Source organism: Hemiscyllium ocellatum, unplaced genomic scaffold (genome assembly GCF_020745735.1).
Source record: "Hemiscyllium ocellatum isolate sHemOce1 unplaced genomic scaffold, sHemOce1.pat.X.cur. scaffold_752_pat_ctg1, whole genome shotgun sequence".
Lineage (NCBI taxonomy): Eukaryota > Metazoa > Chordata > Chondrichthyes > Orectolobiformes > Hemiscylliidae > Hemiscyllium > Hemiscyllium ocellatum.
In genome coordinates, this window is record NW_026869215.1 from 182,320 (window position 1) to 195,649 (window position 13,330).

At 46.2% G+C, this 13,330-nt stretch overlaps 1 protein-coding gene across 1 annotated transcript in view; it reads left to right on the forward strand.

Moving 5' to 3' along the window:
- The window catches only part of LOC132814209 (B-cell receptor CD22-like), a 35,960-nt gene extending 22,860 nt beyond the window's left edge, over positions 1-13,100 (forward strand). The window contains exons 5-8 of the mRNA XM_060823427.1: positions 421-687; positions 873-1,142; positions 2,032-2,307; positions 10,518-13,100. Of these exons, the coding sequence (XP_060679410.1) occupies positions 421-687; positions 873-1,142; positions 2,032-2,307; positions 10,518-10,645 (941 nt within the window). The 3' untranslated portion in view covers positions 10,646-13,100. The remainder of the gene's footprint in view (positions 1-420; positions 688-872; positions 1,143-2,031; positions 2,308-10,517) is intronic.
- Positions 13,101-13,330: the final 230 nt, after the last annotated feature.

Here is a 13,330-nt window from a genome sequence, read left to right on the forward strand (position 1 = left end):
CACCCCCTCCCTATCTCTGTAACCTCCTCGAGTCCTGGCCTCTAGAGTAGCACCTGAATCCCACCACCGGCTCTGCTTTCAGCCGCCTATGACCCTGAGCTCAGATATTCCCTCGCTTCACCCCTCCATCTCCCACTTTCCTCTCAGACATTGAGGAAAGCCGACCTCTTCTCCTGATGTTGTTGAAGCAACTTGCAGTCACATTACTGTTTCACCCTTTTCAATCCAACACCTTCTTCAACAGACGCTACGTAAATTCAGAGATTGTATTGTTGACATGTCATTTTTCCGGGTTTCATTTCTGATCAGCAATCTTTCTGATGTTCCCCCACCCCACCCCTCAGAGACCCCCTGTCTCCTGTGGACCCGGATATGTGAGGGATTCTGAAATCTCCGAATCACGTCTCTCTCTCCCCACAGACGGACCGAGAAACGTGGAGATTATTTCTGAGGATACAGTGAAGGAGGGGACCGAGATCACGTTAACGTGTCGAGGTGAAGCCAACCCCCCGGTTCATACCTACAGCTGGAGGAAAATGTGCAACAGACAACGGAAAGATCTGCGAGAAAATACCGACACGATTAGGATTCAACCCACCAGGAATGATACATCTTGTAGCTACATCTGTACAGCAGGGAATTCTGTCAGCTCCCGGGATTCTACACCCAAACACATTAATGTACAGTGTAAGTAAAGAGGGTGTGGGATATACAGAAAATAGCCCCCAGACCACACTCGGAGCATTGTGTTTAGATCTCTGGACTCCACATACAGTTGGATAGTCAGGCATGGGATTTGGGAGAATGTTCCATGATATTCCACAGCTTTATCCCTCTCCCTGACCTGATTCGAGCTGTAATTCCTCTTATAGATGGTCCTGGAGATGTTACCATTGTTCGCAATGAGCCACAGGGAGAGGTGAAGGAGGGAGACCGGGTTACCCTGACCTGTAACTCCAGGAGTAATCCAGGAGCTCTCTACACCTGGTATAAGGACAGTGTGAACTCAGCAGCTAACAAGGGGACAGGGAACATCCTGACCATTCGCTCCATCACCCCAACGGAATCTGGAGATTATTACTGCAAAGCGGAAAACGTTATTGGAAGACAAACTTCAAAGAGCTTCAGGATTGAGGTGCTCTGTGAGTGACATTCCCAGGTTGACCTTTTCCCAATGTAAACTCCCCGGTCTCTGTCACTACTCACTGCATGAGAGCTCCTTATCCAAAACATCACTGTCCCCCGGTCTCTGAACTCACAGCGAGTCCCTTTCTCTAATCACCCTCCTCTCACTCCCTCTCCTGCATCGTTCCCCAGTCCAGCAACACATCGATTATAAAATTCCCATTCTTGGCTTTCAACACCCTCCATCACCCCCTTCCTCTCTCTGTAACCCCCTCCAGTCCCTACACCCCCTCCCTATCTCTGTAACCCCCTCCAGTCCCTACACCCCCTCCCTGTGTCTGTAACCCCCACCAGCCCCTACACCCCCTCCCTATCTCTGAAACCCCCTCCTGTCCCTACACTCCTCCCTGTCTCCATAACATTCTCCAATACTTACTCCCTCCCTATTTCTGTACCTCCCTCTGGCCCCAAAACCTTTCCCTATCCCTGTATCATTCTCCAGCCTTGACACCCCTCTCTGTCTCTGTAACCTCCACTAGTCCTTACACTCCTCCCTACTCTGGACCTCGACCAGTCTCTATGCCCTCTCTGTCTCGGTAATGCTCCCCATTCCCTACACCCCCTCCCTATCCTTGTAACCCTGTCTAGTTTCAGCCTCTTGAGTATTTCCCAATTCACTCTCCCATTTACAGCCCTGAACTTTGGCAATCTGTCCCTAATCTATTTCACCTCTCACCATTTCTCTTCCTTAAAAGCTGCGCCCTTTAATTGAAGAATTGTCAAGTTATCTGCCCTGAGGGATCTGTGACCGATTTTCCTGTTACGTCACCCCTTGCAATGTCTCCCTGAGTGAGTGATGCTCAGGTAATGCTGTCTCTCACTGAGGGTCTTGTCCCTTTCTGTCAGATGCCCCTCGGAATGTGAAGGTGTCGATCTCTCCATCGGACAGTGCGATACACGAAGGTGACAACATCACCCTGAGCTGTACCAGCGACAGTAACCCCCCAACCAGCTGGTACAAGTGGGTACGGAGACAGGGAGAGGAGACTGAGCCTCTGGAATCATCTGAGAGAGACCTGACCTTGTACAGAATCACTCCCAAACAGGAGGGTGTGTACTCCTGTGAGGCGGGGAACACTGTTGGTGCCAACAGGTCGGACGGTCGCAGGATAGCGTTTGGGAGTAAGTTAGCAGCCCTGATATTGATGTCTGACTCCCTGCCCTCACCCTGAGTGTTCAGCACAGCCCTCAGTGTTCACATTGCTCTACTCCCATTTGTCAGTCGCCTCAAATGACAGCTGGGAGGTATTGACATTTTATAGCTTGAGTCACCTCAGCTGAGGAAGGATTTCCTTATCTTCGAGTCAGCACATTGAGGTTTCACCAAATTGAATCCTGGAATGTGGGGCAGAGAAGAGATACAATCAATCATAGAATGTCTGCAGGGTGTAAAGAGTCCATTCAGCCCATCAGATCCACATTGACCCTCTGATGAGCATCCCAGATACAGCCTAGCCTCATATCCCTACATTTCCATTGGCTAACTCACCTAGCTTGCACACCCCTGGACACTATAGGACAATTTTGCATTGCCAATCCACACTAACTTGCACATCACTGGACAGCATGAAATAAGAGGTGGTCCCACTGTATTCCAGTAAATTCTACAATAACCAAGGGGAGGAAATAAATACAGAAACTCTCACAAGAGGAAATGAACCAGAGAAACTAGTGGGAGAAAAGGCCAACAAGTCCCTGGTCCTGATGGGATGCAGCCTCAGATAAGAAAGGAAGTAACTAATGTTAGAATGCTCACTGATTTTTCAGTATTTTTGTTTGTATTGTTTTACCAGTTTTGGTTGGAGTTGTGAATTGGGAAGTATGAGCTGAAAATGAACTGTGGAATTTGGGACAGCTTGTGGTAAAAGGAAGATAGCAGACCAACAAGCATCTGTTTGTTTGTGAGGCCAGGCCTGGAGGCTGATTGCAGGCAGATTCTTGGTCAAAGGAATTCCAACAGACAAAGTGAAGGGTATTGTGTTTAAACAGATCGCAGAAGGTGGCTGTTAATGAGGTCTGTATCTGGGAATTGGTTCCAGCAAGTCTGGAAGAGGCCCTATGTTGAAGCAGACAGCAGTTGTTGAATGGTTATTGAGACCTCAGGAAGAGGCAATCAGACTATCAGAGATGCTGCACTTGCCCTTAATATACTTATAAAAAGTCTTGGGATTTTCCTTGATCCTGTCAGCCAAAGATATTTTATGACTTCCTTTTTAATCTATTCCCTAACTCTCTCAATTCCTATTACAGAACCACATTTCATTTTTTTTTAGCATAGACATGTACCACAACAGCTGGTTGTTCACCCTTACCCTTCAGAATGCCTGGTAGCTACTCTGAAGTTCTGACCAGGAGGATAATATCCAATTCGAGAGTCCCATTTGTGGACATAGAGAGTTATAGAGTCATACAAGGTCACCCCTCAGCCTTCGACGCTCCATGGAAAGCAGCCCCAGCCTGTTTAGCCTCTCCCTGGACCTCAAGTCTCCAATCCTGGCAACATCCTTGTAAATCTTTTCTGAACCCTTTTGAGTTTCACAACATTTTTCAGATAGGAAGGAGACCAGAATTGCACGCAATGTTCCAACAGCGGCCTAACCAATGTCCCGTACAACCGTAACGTGACCTCCCAACTCCTGTACTCAATACTCTGACCAATAAAAGAAAGCATATCAAATGCCTTCTTCACTATCCTATCTACCTGCGACTCCACTTTCAAGGAGCTATGAAACTATTCTCCAAGGTCTCTTTGTTCAGCAACACTCCCGAGGACCTCACCATGAAGTGTATAAATCTTGCTAAGATTTGCTTTCCCAAAATGCAGCACCTCGCATTTATCTGAATTAAACTCCATCTGCCATTTTTCAGCCCATTGGCCCATCTGGTCCAGATCCTGTTGTAATCTGAGGTAACCTTCTTCACTGTCCAACACACCTCCAATTTTGGTGTCATCTGCAAACTTACTAACTGTACCTCTTATGCTCGCATCCAAATCATTTATGTAAATGATAAAAAGTAGAGGACCCAGCACTGATCCTTGTGACACCCCACTGGTCACAGGCCTCCAGACTGAAAAACAACCCTCCACCACCACCCTCTTTCTTCTACCTTTGAGCCAGTTCTGTATCCAAATGGCTAGTTCTCCCTGTATTCCCTGAGATCTAACCTTGCTAACCAGTCTCCCATGGGGAACCTTGTGAAATGCCTTACTGAAGTCCATATAGATCACATCTACTGCTCTGCCCTCATCAATCTTCTTTGTTACTTCTTCAAAAAACTCGATCAAGTTTGTGAGACATGATCTCCCACGCACAAAGCCATGTTGGCTATCCCGAATCAGTCCTTGCCTTTCCAAATACACGTACATCCTGTCCCTCAGGGAGGTTAGGAATAATGCAGCGATCTCTAAGGAGGGTGCCTGTAACCAGAAAGGTGGATTGAAGTGTGTATACTTCAATGCCAGAAGTATAAGGAATAAGGTAGGTGAACTTGCAGCGTGGGTTGGTACCTGGGACTTCGATGTTGTGGCCATTACAGAGACGTGGGTCGAACAGGGACAAGAATGGCTGTTGCACATTCCAGGGTTCAAATGTTTTAGTAGGATCAGACATGGGGGTAAAAAAGGGGGAGGCGTGGCATTACTTGTCAAAGACAGTATCACAGCAGTGGAATGGACGATGGAAGAGGACTTGCCATCTGAGGTAGTTTGGGCTGAGGTTAGAAATAGGAAAGGTGAGGTCACCCTGTTAGGTGTTTTCTACAGGCCTCCTAATAGTCCTAGAGAAGTAGAGGATAATATTGCGAGGATGATTCAGGAAAAGAGTGAAGGTAGCAGGGTGGTTGTTATGGGGGACTTTAACTTCCCAGATATTGACTGGGAGAGCTATAGCTCGAGATCGTTAGATGGGTCGGTGTTTGTACAATGTGTGCAGGAGGGTTTCCTGACACAATATGTCGACAGGCCAACAAGAGGGGAGGCTATATTGGATTTGGTTCTAGGTAATGAACCAGGCCAGGTGTTAGACTTGGAGGTAGGTGAGCACTTCGGGGACAGTGACCACAACTCGGTGACTTTTACTTTAGTGATGGAGAGGGATAATCGTGCGCCGCAGGGCAAGAGCTATAGCTGGGGGCAGGGAAATTATGATGCTGTGAGGCATGAATTAGGATGTGTGGATTGGAAAAACAGGCTTCAAGAGAAGAACACTAATGAGATGTGGGGATTGTTCAAGGAGCAGCTACTGCGTGTCCTCGATAGGTATGTACCAGTCAGGCATGGTGTAAAGGGCCTTGTGAGGCAGCCGTGGTTTAGTAAGGAATTGGAGTCCCTTGTGAAAGGGAAGAAGGCGGCATATGTAAAGATGAGGCGTGAAGGTTCAGTAGGGGCGATTGAGAGTTATAAGGTAGCCAGGAAGGAGCTAAAGAGGGAGCTAAGAGAAGCGAGAAGGGGACATGAAAAGTCTTTAGCTGGTAGGATTAGGGAAAACCCAAAGGCTTTCTATAGGTATGTCAAGAATAAAAGGATGACTAGGGTAGGTATCGGTCCAGTCAAGGATAGTAGTGGGAAGTTGTGTGTGGAGGCGGAGGAGATTGGAGAGACATTAAATCAGTACTTTTCATCAGTATTCACTCAGGAACAGGACACTGTTGCTGATGTGAATATGGAATCACAAATAATTAGAATGGATGCCCTGGAAATGTGCAGGGAAGAGGTTTTGGGAATATTGGAAAGGATGAATATAGATAAGTCTCCTGGTCCTGATGGCATTTACCCCAGGATCCTATGGGAAGCTAGGGAGGAGATAGCAGAGCCATTGGCCTGGATTTTTATGTCGTCATTGTCAACGGGAATAGTACCAGAGGACTGGAGGATAGCGAATGTGGTCCCATTGTTCAAGAAAGGGAGTAGGGATAGCCCTAGTAACTATAGGCCAGTGAGTCTGACTTCAGTGGTGGGCAAAGTCTTAGAGAGAATGGTAAGGGATAAGATTTATGAACATCTGGGTAGGAATAACGTGATCAGGGATAGCCAGCATGGTTTTGTGAAGGGCAGGTCGTGCCTCACAAACCTTATTGAGTTCTTTGAGAAGGTGACTAAGGAAGTGGATGAGGGTAAAGCAGTAGATGTTGTGTATATGGATTTTAGTAAGGCGTTCGATAAGGTTCCCCATGGTAGGCTAATGCTAAAACTTCGGAGGTATGGCATTGAGGATACATTAGAGGTTTGGATTAGGAATTGGCTGGCTGGAAGGAGACAGAGGGTAGTAGTTGATGGATTATGTTCATCTTGGAGCGCAGTTACTAGCGGTGTACCACAAGGATCTGTTTTGGGACCATTGCTTTTTGTTATCTTTATAAATGATCTAGAGGAAGGACTTGAAAGCTGGGTAAGCAAGTTTGCGGATGACACAAAAGTCGGTGGAGTTGTGGATAGTGAGGAAGGAAGTGGTAGGTTACAGCGGGATATAGATAAGTTGCAGAGCTGGGCGGAAATGTGGCAAATGGAATTCAATGTAGCTAAGTGCGAAGTCGTTCACTTTGGTAGGAATAACAAGAAGATGGAGTACTGGGCTAATGGTAGGCTACTTGGTAGTGTGGATGAGCAGAGGGATCTTGGTGTCCATGTACACAGATCTCTGAAAGTTGCCACCCAGGTAAATAGTGCTGTGAGGAAGGCATATGGTGTACTGGGCTTTATTGGCAGAGGAATTGAGTTCCGGAGTCCTGAGGTCATGTTGCAGTTGTATAAGACTCTGGTGAGGCCTCATCTGGAGTATTGTGTGCAGTTTTGGTCGCCATACTATAGGAAGGATGTGGAAGCTTTAGAACGAGTGCAGAGGAGGTTTACCAGGATGTTGCCTGGAATGGTAGGAAAATCTTATGAGGAAAGGCTGAGGCACTTGGGGCTGTTCTCATTGGAGAAGAGAAGGTTTAGGGGAGATCTGATAGAAGTGTATAAGATGATTAGGGGTTTAGATAGGGTAGATACTAAGAACCTTTTACCGCTAATGGAGTCAGGTGTTACTAGGGGACATAGCTTTAAATTAAGGGGTGGTAGGTATAGGACAGATGTTAGGGGTAGATTCTTCACACAGCGGGTTGTGAGTTCATCGAATGCCCTGCCCGTATCAGTGGTGAACTCTCCTTCTTTATGGTCATTTAAGCGGGCATTGGATAGGCATTTGGAAGTTATTGGGCTAGTATAGGTTAGGTAGGATTCGGTCGGCGCAACATCGAGGGCCGAAGGGCCTGTACTGCGCTGTATCCTTCTATGTTCTATGTTCTATGTTCCCTCCAACAACTTGCCCACCACTGAGGTCAGGCTCACCAGTCTATAGTTCGCTGGCTTGTATTTACTGCCCTTCTTAAACAGTGGCACCACGTTTGCCAACCTCCAGTCTTCCGGCACCTCACCTATGACTATCGATGATACAAATATTTCAGCAAGAGGCCCAGCAATCACTTCTCTAGCTTCCCACGGAGTTCTGGGGTACGCCTGATCAGGTCCTGGGGATTTATCCACTTTTATGCATTTCAAGACATCCAACACTTCCTCCTCTGTAATATGGACATTTTACAAGGTGTCACCATCTATTTCCCTACGTCTATGTCTTCCATATCCTTTTCCACAGTAAACACTGATGCAAAATACTCATTTAGTATCCTCCCCATTTTCTGCACCACAGAACTGCCTGTCAGTTCCTCTTACAAACGAGTCCTCTGTCACTGAAGACCAGCCAGCCTTTTCCTTCTTACACTCTGCAGCAGAGCCAGTTGCGACACTGCAAACTTTCCCCCGATAGGCCACCCCCCGACAACAGTATCCAGCACGTGATATCTGTTTGTGAGGGAATGGCCACAGGGGACTCGTGCATGACCTGACCACAGTTTTCCTGGTGGTTGTCCCAGACCTTTCTGCCTGTGTAGCTCTTCCGTATGGTGCAACAGCTCAGTATATGTGCTATCCACAATGTCCTCAGCGTCATGGATGCTCCATCATGACTCCATCTGCAGCTGCATCTGCTCCTTGTACCAAACCAGGAGCTGCAGCTGAATATACGTCTTGAATACATGGTCACCAAGGAGACTGGAAGTGTCTGTGATTCCACACATTATTGCAGGAGGAGCATTCTGCAGTGCCGAGTTCTCCTTAGCAAGTACAAACAATAAACTAGGAATAAACTACCCAACCTCACCCATTACTCACCAAGTCAGATTTCTCTATTCCTAAAGAATGACAAGGCACAAGGATAAGGACGTTACATTCTGTCTCCCGACAGGTTTTACTCTGAGCCCCGAAAATTGGTTCCTAGGCAACCAATCCTCTTTCCCTGAGCTAATTTTTAAATTGTGAGGTCACCTCAGGAGACCTGCCTCTGGACAGAGTGAAGGCTCCAACCTTTCTGCTCCTCTCCGACTGCTGCTCTGACAAAGCATTGGGCTGGAGGAGGTGACAGAGATAGAGGTGTAAGGGCTGGCAGACCTTACAGAGATAGTGACAATTGTAGGGGCTGGAGGAGGTTACACAAAACGGGAGGGCGTGTGCAGTGGAAGGAGGTTACAGAGACAGCGAGGGGGTATAGGGGCTGGAGGGGGTTCCAGAGATGGGGCGTGTAGGGTCTGGAGGGGATTACAGAGATAGAGAAGGGGTATAGGGGCTGGAGGGGGTTCCAGAGATAGAGAGGAGGTGTAGGGGCTGGAGGGGGTTACAGAGATAGGGAGGGGGTGTAGGGGCTGAAGGAAGTTACAGAGATGGGGGTAAGGGGGTGTAAGGGCTGGAGGGGATTACAGATATAGGTAGGGGGTGTAGGGGCTGGAGTTGGTTACAGAGATAAGGAGGGGGAGTAGGCCCTGGAGAAAGTTACAGAGACAGGGAGGAGGTCTAGGGGCTGGAGGGATTTACAGATATAGGGAGGGGATGTACGGGCTGGAGGAGGTTACAGAAATAAGAAGGGGGTGTAGGGTCTGGGTGGGGTTACAGAGATAGGGAGGGGGTGTAGCGGGTGAAGGGGTGTACACATATAGCGTATTCTGTAGCATTTGGAGGATGTTACAGAGATAGGGAGGGATGTATGGAAGGAGGAGATGACAGAGGTAGGGAGGAGGCTGGAGGGGCTCGAGGAGGCTACAGAGGTAAGGAGGTTGTTTAGTAGCAGGAGGAGGTTACAGAGGAAATGACAAGTGAATGGGCTGTGCCATGTCACAGAGGTGATATTGGGTACAGGGGCTGGTTGAGTTTAGAGATTGTGGCAGTTGTTGAATGGGTTGAGGTGACAAAGATAGGGAGAGTTCTCACACACTCACTTGTAGTAGTTTCCTCCAGTCTCTGGGTAATGTCTGGAGCTGTTTATTTAATGGAATCTGAAATTCTGTGCAGTGGTCTGTTGAGATCATGGCTGATTTACATGAGACCAAGAGAGATGTCACACTCTGTGAACAACGTTTCCAGATTTCTCTCCAACAATTCACAACAACACAATCCTGTGTGGAAAAAAGAGAGAAACCTTTGACAGGGAATCCCCCAGGACAAACCTGCACTGTCTCCAATATCCCACACTTTGATTTGATTCATTCACTAGCTTCATTCCTGTAAGTCAGACCTGATACTGTCAGCACTGCCCTTCCCAGATGGACACCAGTGAACCAGATGGGTTTTGCTGACAATCTTCAATGATTTCATGGTTATCATTGGATCCTGAATTCCAGATTTTAAATTTACACACATTCCAGCATCAGCTAGAATGGATCCAACCTGCAATCTCCAGACAGCACCGCACTGTCTGCATGATTCCTGTAGAGATATTAACACTAGACCATCGTCTCCCCACTAAAGTGGAAGGTCAGAATGGCACTCGCAGCAAGTTCACAGTGAAAAGATCTTGGAGACTTTGGTGTCTCTGAGAAACCATTAGTTGCTCAGAAAGACACATTTTATATTTCATCCCAGTGGCTTTTCTGGTTTGGAAGACAGTTTGGAGCCAATCAAATTGCTGTGGGTCTGGAATCACATGTAGGGTCGGCCGGGTAAAATTTCAGGAGATTCCCATAAGTGAAGGCCATAAGTGAACGAGCTGGGTGTTTACAACAATCAGCAATGGTTACACAGTCTCAATTAGGCAAATGTTTTAATTACAGATCTTTTAATTAAATTTAAATTTCACCATCTGTAACAATGTAATGTGAACCAATGTTCCCAGAACATTAGCTTTGGATTCTGAATTGTTCACCCAGTGACATTCTCACTCTATCACTGCCACAGTTGGAGTGACGTGGAGCCTGAGAGAGATTGAACATGGACAGGAAGTGATTAACCCTTTCTCTGTGTTTTCTAGATAACAGAGGAGAGAGTCTGCATGTGATCCTGATCCTGGGAATACGAGCTGGGATATTCATTGTAGCTGTTGTTCTCACTGTTGCTGGTGTTTGTGTCTGTGAGGGGGAAACTGTTAAAGGAAGCTGAAAGGCTGCTTCAAGCTTTATCAGTGCAACCAAATCCCATGGGATGTTGGGTTAAGGGAACTGGTTCGGATTGTCTGAGAGCCATAGAATTCTCAGGTAACCATTCAGTCCATTGAGCTATGCCAGCTGTCTCTGTACAGTAATGCAGTCAGTGCCATTTCCCCACTCACTACTCATTGTTCTGAGAGTTTATTTCCCACAAATATTCATCCAAATTCTGTTTGAAATCAGTGAGCATCTTCCCTTCCACACCACCTTGTAGGCAGTGAGATCCAGATTATTATCACTCACAGTGTATAACAGTCCTTCCTCACAACCCCTGCTCTGTCTATCCCACCCCGAATCTTCAATATGTCTCCTTGGTCCTTGTACCTTCAGCAAAAGGGAACAGCTTTCCTTTGTCTCCCTGATCTAAACCTGGCCCCATCTCGTCCTCATCAGTCAGATTCACCCCCAGTCACCGTCGCTCTGAGAGGAACAGCACCAACTTCCCCAAATGAACCCTGTCACTGAAATCCCCGCTCATTGGAACTGTTCAGGGAAATCTCTTCCATATCCTCTCAGACTCTCACATCCTTCCTGAAATGCACTGACCAGAACTGGACACAATGATGTCTTTGTAAACTAAGCAGACCTTTATAAACTCAGCGTAACTTCCTTGCCTTTGTCCTTGACAGCTCGATCTATAAAGCTCTTGTTCTGTACATCAGCACAAACAGCAATTTACCAGCAGAATGTCTTCAGCAAATGGAGTCCAATTAAACTTCAGTGTGTGTGCTACTTAGTGTATTGACAGAAACCCCAAACACCCTCATCCTTTCTGCTCCCCAAGTGCTGTTGTGTGACCCTGTCTTACCCAAGATGGAGTGCTGCCAACGTGGTTGAATATCCCTGAACTGAAGTGTGAACTTCACTCAGACCTGAACATGCTTTCTGAATGTTGCATCTTGGGCAAACAGTGAGAAATTGCAGCAAGCTTGTTGGTAATGAACAACTTTACCGTTATTGGATTAGATTAGATTCTCTACAGTGTGGAAACAGGCCCTTCAGCCCAACCAGTCCACACCCCACCTCTGAAGAGAAACCCACCCAAACCCATTCCCCCACATTTATCCCTGACTAATGCATCTAACACTGTGGGCAATTTAGCGTGGCCAATTCACCTGACCTGCACATCTTTGGATTGTGGGAGGAACCCAGAGGAAACCCACGCAAACACAGGGAAAATGTGCAAATTCTACACAGACAGGTGGGAATTGAACCCAGGACCCTGGTGCTGTGACGCAGAAGTGCTAACCACTGAGCCACTGTGCCATCCAAAGTGGAATGAAATACTCAGGTACATAAATATCAATTCAACTTCATATTGATTCAAAATTGTTGACTCAAGATTGCCTCACATGTTCTCATCTTCCCCACATTGTTTGAATTCCTGGGCCAACTTTCCAATGTAAACATGTCACATTGTAGTTACAGCCTCCTGCCTGTGGTGGTGCTGTAATCTGCATCTCAGATGCTGGAGGAAATAATGTGGTGGAGAACAGGTCATTCTTCTGTAACACAACAGTTGCATTATTGTGCTACCCTGCATTTTTGATAAATCGCACTTTGGAAACGGTGCTTAATGTGTTGGTGATGTAATTGCGTTACAGCCAACACACATTTTAAATATTCATGCTTTAGAAACAGTGTCACCAATTCATCAATTATGTTACAGTGAATTTACGTTAACAAAATGCACATTATAGCAGAATGACCTGTACCTGAAATTTCTGAGACATGGATTTCAAAGGAATTTTTGTACTGAGCTTAAAAATGTTTTAAGATAGAGCTTATTCAGTGTGCTCTCATTAGTAATGACATCTCTCCCTCAATATCACCCTCTGACAAAGGACACACCCTCAATACTGACACTCCAATAGGATAGTGGTCTTAAAGGAATAACCCTCTAACAAAGTCTCATAGTCCCTCCCTATCACTTTGCGATGATGTTATGGCTTTAAGAGATGTATTTTGTCCTGTCTTTGTTTTGAAGAAAGGTTTTCAGGCTGAGGGTTGTTGTCCATTGAAAACCTATAAAACAGCTTAGGTATTTTCAAAGATGGAAGAATAGAAGCAGCCTGAATGGGTGTGATCAAACTCCCACAGAACCTGGATTTTAGGTTTAACTTTCAACAGTTGTTGCTGAGGTCTCAACAGAGTGTGGAAGCTGGAGGATGTCTCTCCCTGCTTCACTCGCTCACTGAATGATCTCTTGATGTTTTTTCTTACTGCTGCTGGAGTTGCATGTCAGACAATCTGTTTTTCTGAAATTACCTGTTGCCAATGGTGTGTTTATGGGGTGTTACGATATTACAACAGTTACTCTTTAGTAGTAAAATAATTTCTTATTCTGTTTAGTTTTCAAATATTCTAATTGCCTTTTCCATTTATTGTCTTTTAACTATAGTGTATGAATAAAGTGTGTTTAACTTCAAACCTGGTCGTTTGACCGATCAAACTGTATCCGGAACACAATGCCTTGCACGTACCTTTACAAGAAGAAAATGTGAGGGTTAGGCTGTGTTCTGGATTTTTTGTGGGGGTTTACTCTGGTCCATGGCAGACTGGGGACTCTTAGTTGGATCAAAATCTCTAATTCAACTTTGAGTTCAGGATTATTGTACTCAAAGGTAGCGAGTGGTAA